The 15,630-nt window shown below is 35.1% G+C and overlaps 1 protein-coding gene across 1 annotated transcript in view; it reads right to left on the reverse strand.

Annotated features, from left to right (window-relative positions):
• Nucleotides 1-14,558: 14,558 nt before the first annotated feature.
• LOC118182013 (uncharacterized) overlaps nucleotides 14,559-15,630 on the reverse strand; it is a 27,287-nt gene continuing 26,215 nt past the window's right edge. The window contains exon 4 of the mRNA XM_085812324.1: nucleotides 14,559-14,747. Coding sequence (XP_085668450.1) covers nucleotides 14,620-14,747 — 128 coding nt within the window. The 3' untranslated portion in view covers nucleotides 14,559-14,619. The remainder of the gene's footprint in view (nucleotides 14,748-15,630) is intronic.

Below are 15,630 nucleotides of genomic sequence, written 5' to 3' on the forward strand. Positions count from 1 at the left end.
TTGTAAAGCAATGATTTGTAAATGGAATCCCAAAGTTTTAAATCTTTTATTTTTTAAAACAGTTAACATTTTATAGTTATATACTTAAAACTGTTAATTTTAATATTCTAGTAATGCACTCAGTAGGATGGTATAAGCCGTATTATAATGATATGTATTCTGCGGGGTGTTTTGATGTTATTTTTGATATGTTATGAGAAGAATGTGCTTTAAGGCAGGAGTTGACTATTTTAGTTATTATTAATGTTAATGTAATCGATCGTAATTTACAACGTTAGCAGGGACATCAGCATCTTGGTTAATATGATTCAGAAAGTAGAGGAGAAAAAGTAGTGAAAAAAAAGAGGGGTGAAGATAAAATGTTTGTTTTTCAATGAATAGGCACAAAAATTTACAATCTTATAAACAGAGTTTACAAACAATAGACCTAAGCACAAAAAGACCGAAGTCATTGCCTATGTAGCGTTTTTGCCTTCCAGTATCTCGTCTCTTCTCTAAGGCCACGAAGAGCCCCACATCAACATCAAAGCAGGTGGTCGTTGTCCCTTTCTTCTCCGGAACTGCAAAGTGGACAAGTTGGATCGCTTGGAATGTCTGTGCGAGGCAAGAGAAGTAATAGTATAAAGAAAAGCAGAAGTAGTAGTAAAAATGTAGTAACCAGAATGCACTGGGAAGATCAATGTTTACGTTTACAATTAAAGGTCCCTAAAAAAAGCAATAAAAAGCAGTCTGAGAGAAATAATTCAACAGTAAAATCATTTTAGTTCTCTACGTGTGCTTGATAAGTTAACCTCAATAGTAAAACTTCAAAAGAATTATTCGAGACTCATCATTGGGGATTTAAAAGAAGAGTTGAACGTTGGACAGGGCACGAGTACGTTAATTGGTTATTTGAATTTAAAGCATTATTCTATTCGTTAGAGAATCTAAGTTTACAGCGCTGTTAGATTATGATATACCAACAAGTCGATCGCAAGGCTAATTTTGGTCGATCATCGATCGCCCGCAATGACTGGAACTGGAGTGGAATTCCGTGTACAATAGACATTGAAGCGATTGTAGAAGACAAAATCTTTTAGAAATAGTTTGACGCATTGTGGGAATTTGCCGATGTCATAAATTCCTAGAATTCTGACAGCCTGACACTGCGATCTCTGTCCACTACTACATTACATTTTGACTTATGTTTTATACGGTGTCCGCCGATAACATCGCGGACAAAAACGTCGCTGAGAAAGCATCGGGGTACAAAACATCGTCGTCGTAAATAAAGCGGTTCAAAAACTTCGCAGTTTAAAAACATCGTCGCCGAAAATATCGTGGTAAAAATAAAGTATCTACAAATCATCGCATGACGATAACATCGCAGACATGCTTTTTTTTCAGGTTTTAATAATTGTAAATGGATATTCCCATAATGATTTGTGAGTGCAAGATGTAAAGAAGGATAATTTTTACTTTCACATTTTTTTATTAACTAATAAAGTTTTGCTGAAAAAAATCAGAAGGAAACTTAAGCATAGAAAATTAAATGCAACTTATAGATTTTACTTTTCGTGAAAAATTACCAGTAAAAACTTGATAAAAAGGATTTATTAATGGCCTTTGTTAGTTAAGTATGTCTGTTTAAAATTCTATTAAGTGCTATAAGTTGCATTTAATTTTCTAAAGTTTCCTTCTTACGTTTTCAGCAAAAATTTATTAGTTAATAAAAAATAATGAGAGTTATCCTTCTTTCCCTCTTGCGCTCACAAATCATTATGGGAATATCCATTTACAGTTATTAAAGCCTGAAAAAAGCATGTCTGCGATGTTATCGTCCTGCGATGTTTTGTAGATACTTTATTTTTTACCACGATATTTTCGACGGTTATGTTTTTAAACTGCGAAGTTTTTGAACCGCTTTATTTTCGACGACGATGTTTTGTACCACGATGTTTTCTCTTTGCGATATTTTCTCCCACGATGTTTTGTAGCACGACGTTTTCGCTTTGCGTTGTTTTCTCCGCGACGTTTTCGTCCGCGATGTTTTTGCCGCGATGTTTTCGGCTGTAACCGTTTTACACTTATTACCGGACCCAATGCTTGAACGCATCTGTTAGGGCTCTTCTCATCGAACAACACAGTCAGTTAGCTTGAATATTTGGTAGTGTCACACGGTAGCTTCTTTTCTTTTGTATTAACTGTAAGTATTATCTCTTCTCTTCATATAATAAAAGAAAGAGTCTCTCTCTGTGTGTGTGTGTGTCTTTCGTTCGCGCTGCGCATAAGCTAATAGACCCACGGCTACGAAATTTGGTACATAGGTGCATCTAGACAAGAGCCAGTGCACCTCGAAGTGATTTTTTCGAAATTCAAATTCGAATTTTTTTTATTTTATGCTTTGTGTCGAAATCGCGTCATTTTGAGACATAATGGGCTATAGGAAAACGAGATTTTACTCTACACACTCCATTTTCACATCGTCATGAAACGTAGGCACTTAGCTATTTTACGAACTTGAAATAAATTTCGTGTTTCAATAAATCGATTGAATACGAATTTATTTAACAAAGGGAGCTTAACACCTTTTCAAGGGTTTTTTTTTTATAAAAAAATTTTTTTTTTTAAATGTACAGTTTATTCTTCTTTGATTTTTGGACACGTTAAACTTTCATCCTTGCGACTGCTTTTACAAAAAGAATTTGGGAAAAATGATAATATTTTGCATTTTAAAAAATTTTTTAAACGAAGCTTCCGAGTACACTTCTCACATCTCACATCTTTATAAATGTGATTTTGGCAACAATTTTCCTGCCTTATTGTTGTTGATAGATTTTTGATGAAATCGCATCATTTTCAATAGTTTCATTCTTTTAGAAATATGGGTTTGGCAACCATTTTTCATCGTATTTCTTATGTCACTGTTTTTAAGAGATTGGCATATTTCATTGTCATTTTTATATACTATATATAATACATTTTTACTGATTTTTTTCTGCGCGGAATTTTATGTTTTTTGAGTTGCTTTCATGTTATGTTTTGCTTATTTCACTGTTTGTAAGATATTGAAAAGTTTTGCATGATTTTTTTTTCTTCAAGGGAAAGTTGGTTAATTTTTCTTATTGGGATAATTAATATTTGTATTAAGGGATATAGCTTATTTCATTGTAATTGTTTTCTCTTGAAAATATAAGATAAAATATCATTAATTTTACTTTGCTTTTCAGAATTTTTTGTTTTTTGTATTCTTTTATGTTATTTATTGCTCATTTCACTGTTTCTAAGATATTGGAAAGTTGTGAGTGATTTTTTTAGGAAACAAAGTTCTTAACCTCCTTTATACCATTTGAGTTCCTAAGATTTAAGAAGGGAAGTTGGTGAATTTATTTATTAGAATAATTAATATTTGCATTAAGGAATATTGCTTATTTCATTGTAATTAATAACTTTTTTTTATGAAGTTGTTCTGCAGAGTAAAATCCTACGCAGTTTTGAAATTTAACGTTTGGTGTTCCCTTCAGCCATTTTTCCGGTACATTTAAAAGCCAGACGAAGGGTGCCAGCGAAGCTGCTAGTTATTAATCATTATTTATCCTCAGTGAGCACTTTGGGTTTTAATTCTTCTTCTGTTTCAAATGTAAGTACCTTTTCTTTGTTTTAAATCAAATTGCTTTTCTTCATATCTATTTACTTGTTAAGTGAGCATTCTCGGCAACAGATCTCTGCAGTTATGACACTGAGAGAAAAATAAGGGAAAGTGTTAAAATTGTATTAGGAATAACGATAATTCTATTTAAATTAAAATTTCAGTATTTAAACCGTAATAAATATATTGGAACATTAACATACTTCTTCTAAATTTGAATAGATCTTAAATAGATTAGATTATAATACACTTGTACTGCTGTGTTCGATCGTAGCATGCAGTATTGTTATCATTTCTCTCAACGTAACGGAGATAATAGCCGCAGTTCACGAGTTTTAAATTCAATATTTATTCTTTAAATTGTTATATTTCTTTGCATTCTACTATACACAGAAACATAAGTAGTACACCGAAGAAATCGAAAACGTATCACTTCAATAAAGAATGGAAACTCGATTACCTTTTTACAACGTTGAATAATAAATGGTGTTGTTTAATATGCCTTACATCAGTAGCTAGTGCTAAAAAGGGTAATCTGAGGAGACATTTTTTAGCTTTACATAACAAGTATCAAACAGATTATCCACCAAATTCTGAACTGAGAAAACATAAAGTTAGGGATTTTAAAACTCAATTAACAAATAAACAAAGCGTTTTTAAAAAGGCCAAAGTTGAAATCACAAGCAGTAACTACTGCATCATTCAAAAGCTATCTCTTAGGGAAAAAAAATTGTAAACCATTTTCCGACTGTGAATTTGTAAAAGAATTTTTTTTAGAAATGTCAGACTCAATTTTTGGTTTGGTTTGTTTTAGTTACGGCAAAGCCTTGAGGGCTATCTTTCAAAGGGGAGGGATGCCTTCGTGGAGGACGTTCTAAGGGAAACTGGCTCGTATACACGTTACACATGGGGAAAACCACGAAAACGCCCATGAAGCCAGCCCGTTCGCGGGATTCGAACCTCAGACCGAACTGCCAGCTTTCAGCGACTCTACCCGCTCGGCCGTTGGTGGGCCCAAATTCAATTTTTAACGCTTTTAAGATAAAGAGTGAAATTGTTGCTGCAGTTTAAGATTTACAGCTCTCTTGAAACAAAGTGATATGACGAATTGAAAGGATGAGTTGGAATGTGAACGAGCAGTTAACTAATGATAATTAACAGATGTTGTTTTTTCCTTCAGTGGGATGAATCGACAGGAAACTAACGAAAACTAAACAACGTTGAGTCCTGACTGATTCCTATACAGAAGACTCATTATTATTATCTTAGTCAGGATATACACGTAATTATGATTCCTTGGTTAAGGACATGCAAACTCAGTTTTTCCATTTATCAACAAAGTAAATTTTAAATCTGTTTTTATTTGTAGTTACTTTGAATTAATAAATATTGTTAACAATTACTATGTTCTTTTTTTCTCCTTTGTCATGAGTTTTTGTGATCTTTAAGTAATTATTGTTGTTGCTTTTACGTAGGTAGATAAACCTTATATCTATATTTCGGTACGAGATATGCTCAGATAGCTATTGATATTTTAACAAAAGCTAAACCATGTTATTCTTTCATGATAAGTTCTCCTGGCTCAAAAATGGCAAAAATGAAATATTGAAGTCAAATTATCAGCCATACTGTGCATTTTTATAACAATGTTTTCATATAAACGAATTAATAGTACAGCTAATACATGGCAATAGATAAAAAAATTTAATTTGCATTTTAAGTTAGTAAAAATCTATCTTGAAAAATGTATCGGAAAATCGAATTTTTTAGGTATCGTATGTACGGAATGCTGCTATTAAAGTTGGATTTGGAAATATATCATTCACAAGCCTATTTCTCGAAAACGTAATAAGTGATTTAAAAAATAAAAAATAGTTTTGAAAATATATTTTACTTACCTACCCGTATCTCGCTGGGATGCACCTTATACTGAAACGCAGTGTATAATCATTGTATGTATTTTACACCCTTCTTCCTCCATTAGACAACACCTATAACAACAAGTGATACTTTTATACTGTTACTTAGGCTGGTCTCAGCGCGCACTTCATCGCGCTCTTACCAGCACTTCAGGTGCCCCTTAACAGGGATTCCACGCGTACGAGACCTTATTTGGATTGCCACTAATGGGTGAACTAGGTGGAGGAGAAAAAATATAGGCCCTTGCCTGTAATTATTGTGTTGCAATAATTAAACAGAGATGAGAGGGTGTCATAATATGTCTTATGTATGGTGCTTGTGTGGGGAATTACTACGTGAAACCGACATTGTCCCTTAGGGCCTTTGTGAATATGAAAAGATGAGAAATAAAAACTGACTGTGCAAAAGACAGGAATCAGATATCAAATGTTAATAGATGGGTAGCATATGGGCGGAGGTTGAAATCATCTTCTAAGAGTTCATACTTACGATTATCGGCAAAGTGAACTGTGTCGTTGCTAATCGCTTTGTTGAAAAAGTTATTGTTAATATGTCGGATGTGCGTTTTGATATCTTCGATGTTTAGATCTTTGCGTAAATCCTCGTTACGGATGAACCAGGGCGCGCCCGTGACTTTTCGAAGGAAGATATTTTGGAATGTTTGGAATTTTTGGAAATCAGACTTAGGATTCGGTACATCAGGCCGCTGAAGCATACGTGAGCACAGGACGAAGAATTGATGTATAAATTCGTTTTTTCCGTGCGAGATCAAGTTTTGAGGATGCATTGATGATCGGGTTGAGTTTGTGAGCAATACCAGTTACTTTGCCGACAGCAGTTGATATATGGGGTTTTCAGGTGAGTGTTGTATTAAATCGCACACCTAAATAGGTTGCTTTGCTAACTTTCGGAATTTTATCATTAAATAGTGTGAGTTCAGTGTGTACGTTTCACCTTCTATGTCGTCCGATAAGCAAAAGCTGTGATTTGGGGGCGTTGATACAGGTTCTCCAGGTACTACACCATTTCTCAATTTCTCGCCTATGCCCCTTTATGCGTTTAGTTGCATTGTCGGGATTTAAGGAACAGGACAGAATGGCCGTATCATCAGCATAACATGCTGTGATGCAGTTAATGTTATCGTTAAAAAGCGGGAAATCAATTGCAAAAATAAGGTACAAGTGAGGACCTAAATTTTAGCCCTGGGCGACGCCGGGCTGAATTTATCTGGGGGGGGGGAGTAGAAATTACCGTATCTGATGGCAACTGTGCGATTGATGATAATAGAATAATTTATAGAATCATCTCTCTGGTGACACTGAGAGGAAGCATTTTATAAAAAAGCCCATGATGCCAGACGCGGTCAGAAGCTTTGGAAACGTCTAGCATAAGAAACGCCGTCGTCTGATGTTTATGGATTGCCAGAGCTAATAAACTCCACTATCCTAACCAGCTGCATGGTGGTAGAAAGACCTCATCTGAATCTGAACTTCTGATCAGGCAATGAGCTCAGTACAGAATCCAAACGTTTATAAATAATTCTTTCGATCATGTTGCCTAGTGTTGGTAACAGGCTAATCGGAAGGTAGCTTTCTACCCGTGTAAGATCTTTCACGGGCTTAGGGATAAGAATAATCCTTGCATGTTTCCATGCAGTCGGGAAGTAGCTCAAATACAGACAGGCGTTAAAAATCCACACAATTTGGGGATGTAGCCACTCGGTATATTTTTAATCATTCTATTTGAGATATTGTCCTTGCCGGGTGCTTTGCGATTATGAAATTTTGAAATAATGGTGTTTACTTCAGCAGGGACATTAAAATTTGGGATGTTTCTGGAGAGATGTGTAAAATTTGGGATGTTCTTGGCGTAGCCATTTTGTGTTTGGCTTGAATTGTTCATTGAAGTGGTCAGCGAAAGCGTTTCCTTTTTCTTCATCCGTATATAAGTGCTCAGTGTTGTTTTTCAGTGGCATGTTCTTAGTTTTGCTTGCTTTTTGCCTTCTGATATATTTCCAAAATGCACCATCTTCAACGTTAAGATTGTCGATCGTGTGGTTCCAGGTGGTGACACGGTGCTCGTCAATGAGGTTTTTAATTTGTCTGTTCATTTTATTGACCAGCGACTTAACAGCTGGGTCACGTGAATACATGTAGAGCTTACGGAGTCTTTTAATTTTGGATTATGTTTTTTATGTTGGAGGGAAGTTTTAAATAATCTTTACCTGTTTTTATTTTCACAGTGGCATTCTTGAATGCATCATTGATATAGTCAGTAATACTTTGTATGGCGTTATCAACATCCTCTGTGGTACTTAGTGGATACGTGCTTGGGATCTGAATGTTTACAAAGTTTTTGAACTTATTCCAGTCAGTGCTTTTAGATGTGTGCTCCTTCTCCCCTTTGTAGATTCCCAAGTGCGCCAATACTGGAACATAGTCCGATGATAAATCGTCTATCACTTCCGTGGCTAATGGAAAATTCGTGGATGTTAAAAATAAGTCCAGAATATCTCTGTATTGTCTGGTATTAGTCGGTCGGAAGGTGAACACATTTGGGGGATGAATGTAGAATGGGTTGTTGAAAACGGAATTAGAATTTCGCCGTTTTTGTTGGTCCTACGGCATCCCCAGCTGGTGTGTTTGGCATTTAGGTCACCGCCTAATAAAGTGGAATGGATTATTTAAAAGATTGAGAAGGTGTTGATCTTGGAGATTGAGTAGGGGGTTTGTAAAGGGCGCATATTGTGATTTTTTTCCCAGTTAGGAATGTGATGTGATACTTCTTTGGCAAATGAAGTAACTCCAATGATGGAACACAGAAAAATCTTTATTTAGCACTCAAAATGGCGACATACAAAAAAAGAAGAATAAAGAATTCTAACATTTAAAAATAAATTACATTCTTCGTGTGAGATTCGTACGTGGCACTCGAGTCTGGTTTCAAATATTGCGATTCACAAATACCTTAATGTTCATCTATTTAAATTATTTAAACTACAAGATTTTAATATTATTTACAGCTGTTACAACATCTCCCCCAACGGAGAGACTTTTTCCGAAGGGAAAAGGTTTTCATATTATTCATATTTTTTATATTTCATATATTCGTTTTTCATATTTATCATCTGGAAAGTGGACTTCTAGGTCTATGAAACCAGCTTTGCGAATTAAGTCCTGATGACAATTTTTTTTAGTTTTATTTTTATTATCTGAACTCAATTTACCTTGAGTTAGTGCATTGTCTCTTTCTTTCTACCGATCCACTACAGGCCCTTTTTGAAAGTTTTCGCAAACGTTTTCATAGGAATCAAGTTTTTCAGCTAATTTTTTAGATGAAATCATATCTACCCACTCATCAAGAAAATGATCTCGAATTTCAGGAGGAACTTGACGTTTAAGCTGGTCAATCACCATCGAATCTAGCAACTGATCAAAAGTCTTAACTCCTAGACCAGTCACCCATTCTTTGCAATAATTTTCTATTTCATAATTGAAATTCACCCATGTGGATTCGGTACTCTTTTGATGTTTCATAAATTTCTGCCTAAACTTTTCCGGGCTTCGTTTAAATCGTCTTAGCAATAAATTCTTCACGTGTTCATAGTCTTTAGCTTTATCGGAAGATTCTCTGTCTATTAACTTGGTTACTTCGTAAGAAAGTAGTCCTAGTAAATGAGATACAAATTCTTCTTTATCAATTTGAGCCCATTCTGCTTGCCTTTCACACAATAGCAAATATAGACTGATATCTCCTTTCTTGTCATCGAATTTCTGCATAAGGTGACGCAGCTTCGTTTTCGGCCGGATCTGTCCCGTATTTTGAGACTTCGTCTCTGCTTCAAGTCTTAATCTCTCTAATTCATATTGTTCTTTCCTTCTCCGCTCTTCCGCTTCTTCCTGTCTTCTACGTTCTTCTCTTTCCGTTCTTCTATTATTGTGTCTAAGACTCCTTTGACGAATACTTCCAACAATTTTCTGCTCTAAATCGACTATTTTCAAATCTGCAGTCACATGAACTCCCAGGTCAGCCGCGAGATTTTGCAAATCTTCCTTACGAGCTCTTCCTAAGTAAGACATTGTTTATATGTTTAAAATTAACAAACACTGTGTTCTGTATACTTCCTCAGAATAGCTCAATTCAATTACTTTAATTAATTAATGCAATCAGGAATCACAAAATTAAATGCACTCTGTTAAATACGTATACCTCAAAAATGAAATATTTAAATTACATGAAGTTCATACTCTCTACCACATTAATTGTGACTAAAATAAGAATAACAACATAGAGCTATATATATATCTACCGTCTGGACAACTAAAATGAATATTAAAAATAATATCCAATACGGTAATAAAATAAGACAGTTCAGTATTAACAGGAAGTAATAATCTGGTATCGCTAATATTGCGTTCAGTGATGAACTAATAAAATAAAGCAATTCAATATTAACAGGAAGTAATAATCTGGTATCACTAATATTATGTTCAGTGATGAACTAATAAAATAAAAATACGCACGATTATTCGATCTCGGACGGTTACTCCAAAATAATTATGACTGTGATACTTCTTTGGCAAATGAAGTAACTCCAATGATGGAACACAGAAAAAACTTTATTTAGCACTCAAAATGGCGACATACAAAAAAAGAAGAAGAAAGAATTATAACATTTGAAAATAAATTACATTCTTCGTGTGAGAGTCGTACGTGGCACTCGAGTCTGGTTTCAAATATTGCGATTCACAAATACCTTAATGTTCATCTATTTAAATTATTTAAACTACAAGATTTTAGTATTATTTAAAGCTGTTACAGTGAACAGTAGCCCTTACTTCTTCAAATCCGTTACTGTTATCCGAATAATGATAGCTTGAGTTAAAACTGCTCTTTACGTAAATAAGGGCTCCTCCTCCTCTGTGCCAAATTCTATCACACTTGTAACTGCGGTAGTTTGGGATGCTTAGTGACTTGCGGCCGTGGCGTGTGTTTCAGTAATGAGGGCAATGTCAATGTTATGTGTATGAAGGAAATCTTGTAGTTCACCCAGGTTGTTTGTGAGGTTATGGGAATTCCAGGTTAAGACCGTCACTGGATTTATTTTTAATTGCGGCCTAAGGTTCATAACTAAAACTGGTAGATTGGGGCTTCACTTAGTTCAGCGATCAGGTGCTGAGAGTTATGTAACATTAAATGAGGTCCTGTAAGTTTTACATAACATTTTGGGCCTCTAAAACTCCATTAGTCATTTTTTCAGGAAATATGTGAGACTTAGCAGCTTAAGCATAGGATATCTGTCCTCATTTTTAGGGATGGCGTCAGCTTGGGTTTCTGTGTGGGAAATGCATCACAACCTCTCCAGTTGCTAGTATGTTTTCCAAGGCAGTTGCAACACGTGGGTTCAGAGTCCTTGGGTTTGGGGCAATATCGGCTTTCGTGGTCTCCCGCAAATGTGCAGCAGCGTGGTGGGTGATTACATGCCGCTTGTGCATGATGATATCACTGACATTGTGTAGCATTGTGTGAGGCCTCTACGTCCCCTATATCCTTCAACTTTGATGTGCAGCCTCATGAGAAATTTCAATTGTTGCATGCGCTTGTTCTGCTCATTTTTGGGTAAAGTGACCAAAAACAAGGGTAGAGTTTCGCGTTCAGTTCATCGTCGCCGCAATAATTGCTTGGCTTTTAGAACTTTGAAGTCTTTCTCTTCAAGCTTTTCTTGTATGAATGCCGGGTCAATGTCAATATCAAGATTCCGAATTACAACCTTCAAGTTTTTCTCATCTGGCAACTGATAGGAGTGATATGAAAGATCGTGTGCCTTGAAAAGTGTAGTCATCTTTTTGTGTATTTCAGGGTTTTTTGTATGTGTCTCATACTGTCCTTGTGCTTTCCGTTTTATTGTGAAATCTGTTCATTCCTCTGTTTCCAACATCTCATTAAAATCTTTCCAATTAAATTCACATCCTTCAATGCAAATTGGGGGCAATTTAGCGGGGAGTTTGGGAAATGTAAAGTGCCCGTCCGTACTAGTTTGAGTTACGCCAGGCTGGAGAGTTTGAGCGTCAATGACAAGAAGACAACGGCGACACACTTTTAAGCTGCGTTCACACCAACGCGGTTACGCGTTCGCGCGTAAAGCGTTAACCAATCAGAAGCGAGTTCAGAGGCGGCATTTGCTGGATGGCCAGAGACCGCGTGAGTTGAACTTTTTGACGCTTGACGCGTCAGTTTCACGCATCTCGTTTAAAACGTCCAGTTCATACAATGGTTTTTAAATAATTGCACTTTTAAACTTCTTTTCTAATATTTGTTTGTAAGGTAGTAGTTTTATCATGGCGTGATTTCCACGAAAATTTTCCCCATTATACGTTAAAACAACGAGGAGAAAACGATGCATGGGGAAAATTATTGTACAGTAAGACCTCCACTTAAAACACGGGATACGATCCAATAAGGTTCGGCACTGAACGAAAGAGCGCGAAACGAGCGCCATCTTAACACGTAAATAATGGATATATGTCAAACAGAAATGAGAATAAGAAAATTTATCAGTTTACTTTTTTGTTCTATTTTGCACCATTTATTGTTAAATACTCTTTAATTGCATTAATTATATAATATACTACTAATATCGATTTTTATTTATGAAACCTTCATGAAAATAAAAAAAAGTTCGAGTAAAGAAATTCTTTTTACGACAAGAAAAGTTCTTCCTCACTAAAAATCTTTTTAGCCCAAAGTGGCGTTAGCTCAGAAGGGCTATTAGTATCAAAACGGCATTTTGCGTTGAACTACAAAAAACGTTGTATCACTTTTAAAATTGTTGTTACCAAATATTGTCGCTCTGTATTAAAGACATTATATGATGAAGAATCTGCATGAATGTATGTACGTTTCTCTCATTGTGAAAAAACAACTGTACCTATAAAGCCATCAGGTTTTGAATAATGTAGTCCTCCATCCGAACATAGAGACCTGAAAACCTGAATTTTGAATTTAAAGTTTGTTTTACTTCCTATTTCACATTTTGTAAGCCTTTATTAAATTTCTGATTAACAAACTCAATGATTTCAAAGCGAGCAGTTGCAACACTGTACGGAAAGAGAAACTTTGTCTCCAGCGCGCGAGACTGTCTGTCGGAAATTTTAAAGCTATGCTGTTTTTAAATATTTTCTGGTATTGCTATTGAATTGAATTTTATGTGGTTTAAGTGAGAAGAATATAAAATTCAATAAATAAAGGTAACACACAAAACGTTAAAAATACTCGCCATTAGGGCAAAAGCTTTCAGATTTTTACTTTTTTTAATTATTTTTTTTCATATGTAAAATAATTTTTGAAAAACCGTCATTAATATTTCTACAAACAATTTTTATATGACAGCACATCATCTTCCACAAATTCCATGTTTTAAATAGCAGTGAGCTTAAAGTAAAGTATCATTTCAGTTTGATCCTCTCTGAGCAAAATTTAATTTGTTGTTCCAATAAACAGAAAGATTTATAATTCTAAATTATGGATTGTATTTTGTTACGTTTCATTGTCCATGGATTTTTTTAATTTAATAACATAATGAAATGATTGCTTTTACTTCTTGCTTTTAAAATTTGCATTTTATTCGGCCATGGAATAATGTATAATTTCTCTAATTAAAATAAATTAAGTATTTTTTACATATTTAAAATAAATATTTTGAAGAAGAATACCTTAATTTAATTTTTACCATGTTATTTCTATTGTATCAACGAATCTAAATTCATGAAATTAGCAAAGCCTCAAGTTTAGTGTAGGTTTTAGTGAAAACTCTATTGATTTTTAGGGCAAGAAGGCACAGGTCCCTCTTCATCAGGAATCTGGTAAGATTTCTTTGATCATGAGGAAGAGGGAACTGTACCTGTTTGCCTAGAAATTGATAGAATTCTGACTAAAATTTACGCCTAACACTAGGTTGTTGCTTTATAATTTTTATGTTTTAGTTTGGCGTGTTTCTCTTGTGTTTTCAAATCTAAATTTATTTTTATCTGGGTGTTTATCCCCGCGATTTTTAGGTACCAGGAAACAATGTTCCTTAAGTTTTTGAATTACAGCTAAATAATGACAACTGCGCGTTATGGAATCAGTAAGATTTAAAGCAATAGATGTTTTCGAATTTGATATTTGCTTTTGTGTTTCGCCATTATCAACAGTGCAAATGAAAAACAAGTGCACGTTTTGGTGCATTACAAGGGATTTGAAGTTCTGCAAATGCAACTCTGTTATAAGAATAATTTTTTTCTATGTTGATGTTAATAAATTTAGCATCTAAATATAATAGAAATAGCCTTAATGTGTGCTGTATTATTGTAATTGGCTATAGCCTTGAGCACCATGGAGGTGACAGTAGGAGTTTCTTGTGAGCACCCGAGAGAGGGGAAGGTTCGAGGGTCTTATACGATTTTTTTCCTAACAGCTACCCCTCGAGAGGCCGTTCAGCTGGCCGCATATTTAGAGGTGGCATCTCAAAAATCCTACTTGTTAGAACTGGTGTCAAATGACGACTGGCCGTCCGCTACCACTCGGATGGCCCTCTTGGACAGCATAGACTGCCTTTCCGGAGAGTAGGAAGCGGGTCCTGTGCTTTACACTCCCAGAACCGAGACTCCCAGCGTATAGATTTCAGCCAGTAGAATAAACGACGCCATGGGAGGATGGAAGATAAACATAAAACTGGACAATTCCGGATAAATTCAGGGCTTAAGGCGATTTTATTTAGAAATCGTTCTGTCTACAAAACGTTGGTTGAAGTGCAAACCTAGATTAGATTCATTTACATTCTTCATTTCAGAAAATGAAAAGTTTTATCATGTATAAGCTTATATACAGGTTTTAACAGAAGACACGAAAATCTGTAGTTAGTTTGTGAGGCTGTGTATAATCGCATTTAATGAATGCTTCACGCAGAACTTCTCATTATATTTAGATCTAATCTGAAATTCAGTGTCATGTCAGGAGTAAAAGAAAGCAATGCATTTTAACACTTCATATTTAATAATAATCTCCTTTTTTACATCCAAAGCAAAGAAATGTTAACAATTTTCTTTGGAATCGAATTCCAAAAGTTCTGTATCAAACTTTAATGGCTTCAGCTTTTCCAGTAGACTCTTCTTTTTAGCATCACTCAGGCGAACATCCCTCGTTAGAATTGAAACCATTTCTAGAGGAAATAATTTACAAAATTATTGTCTTTAATAATAATAATAATAATAATATCTTTCTTGTGAACGAAATGTTAATGTGAGAGATGCACTAGTTTTATGACAAACAGTTAGACACTGAAAATATAAGCAATTGAAAATAAGTTCATAATCAGTTCTAATATCTGTAAGTTCGTAAGTAAATTAAAACGTATGAGCTGTTTTTCTATCCGATTTAATTAGCAACTGTGCAAACTTGTGCGTTTTTGGAGATCTTGTCCTCTTAACTTACACGCAATCAATCTATCTTACTTAACCATGCCACTTCTCGCCCAGGCAGGAAGAAATATCAGAAAAGGAAATGGTTTAAACTGCCGTTTTTATTCTTTTAAATCTTTAACAAAAATGAGTGTACTTCCTGCTGAAAATAACACTGTCTACTTGCGGTAGAAACTTAAGGGTAAATTAACAGTAGCCTAAATGGCAAAGAGTTGTGCTGGACTGCTTAAAACTGACAAGCTGACTCAGAAACCTAAACCGGTAGACTTTAAATAAAGGGCTAGAAGGTGTATCAGCAACTCAGGGTAACAGCAACAAGGACAAAGTAGCAACGTCCGCTATGCTAGCGAAATCACACTCTAACTTCCAGGTCAATCAAGTACCGCGATTAACATGCTAAATGCACGTTGTTTTCCGGCTGTCTTAGCATGATTGCCTCAGTGGGCGTTTGAAATAGAGTGACTACTTGGCCGATGGGACCAGGAGGACAACTAGGATGCTTGGAGGGTGAGTACGTGATACATAAAACAGTCTTATAAAAGCCTAGTTGCTATGCAGAATAACTTTGATAACAATACTGATGACAGCAAGATGTAAGATTATATATAATTAGCTTCAGAAGGC

This window comes from Stegodyphus dumicola, chromosome 3, assembly GCF_044657685.1.
Source record: "Stegodyphus dumicola isolate Sdum_Otavi_A_Nest chromosome 3, ASM4465768v1".
Taxonomy (NCBI): domain Eukaryota; kingdom Metazoa; phylum Arthropoda; class Arachnida; order Araneae; family Eresidae; genus Stegodyphus; species Stegodyphus dumicola.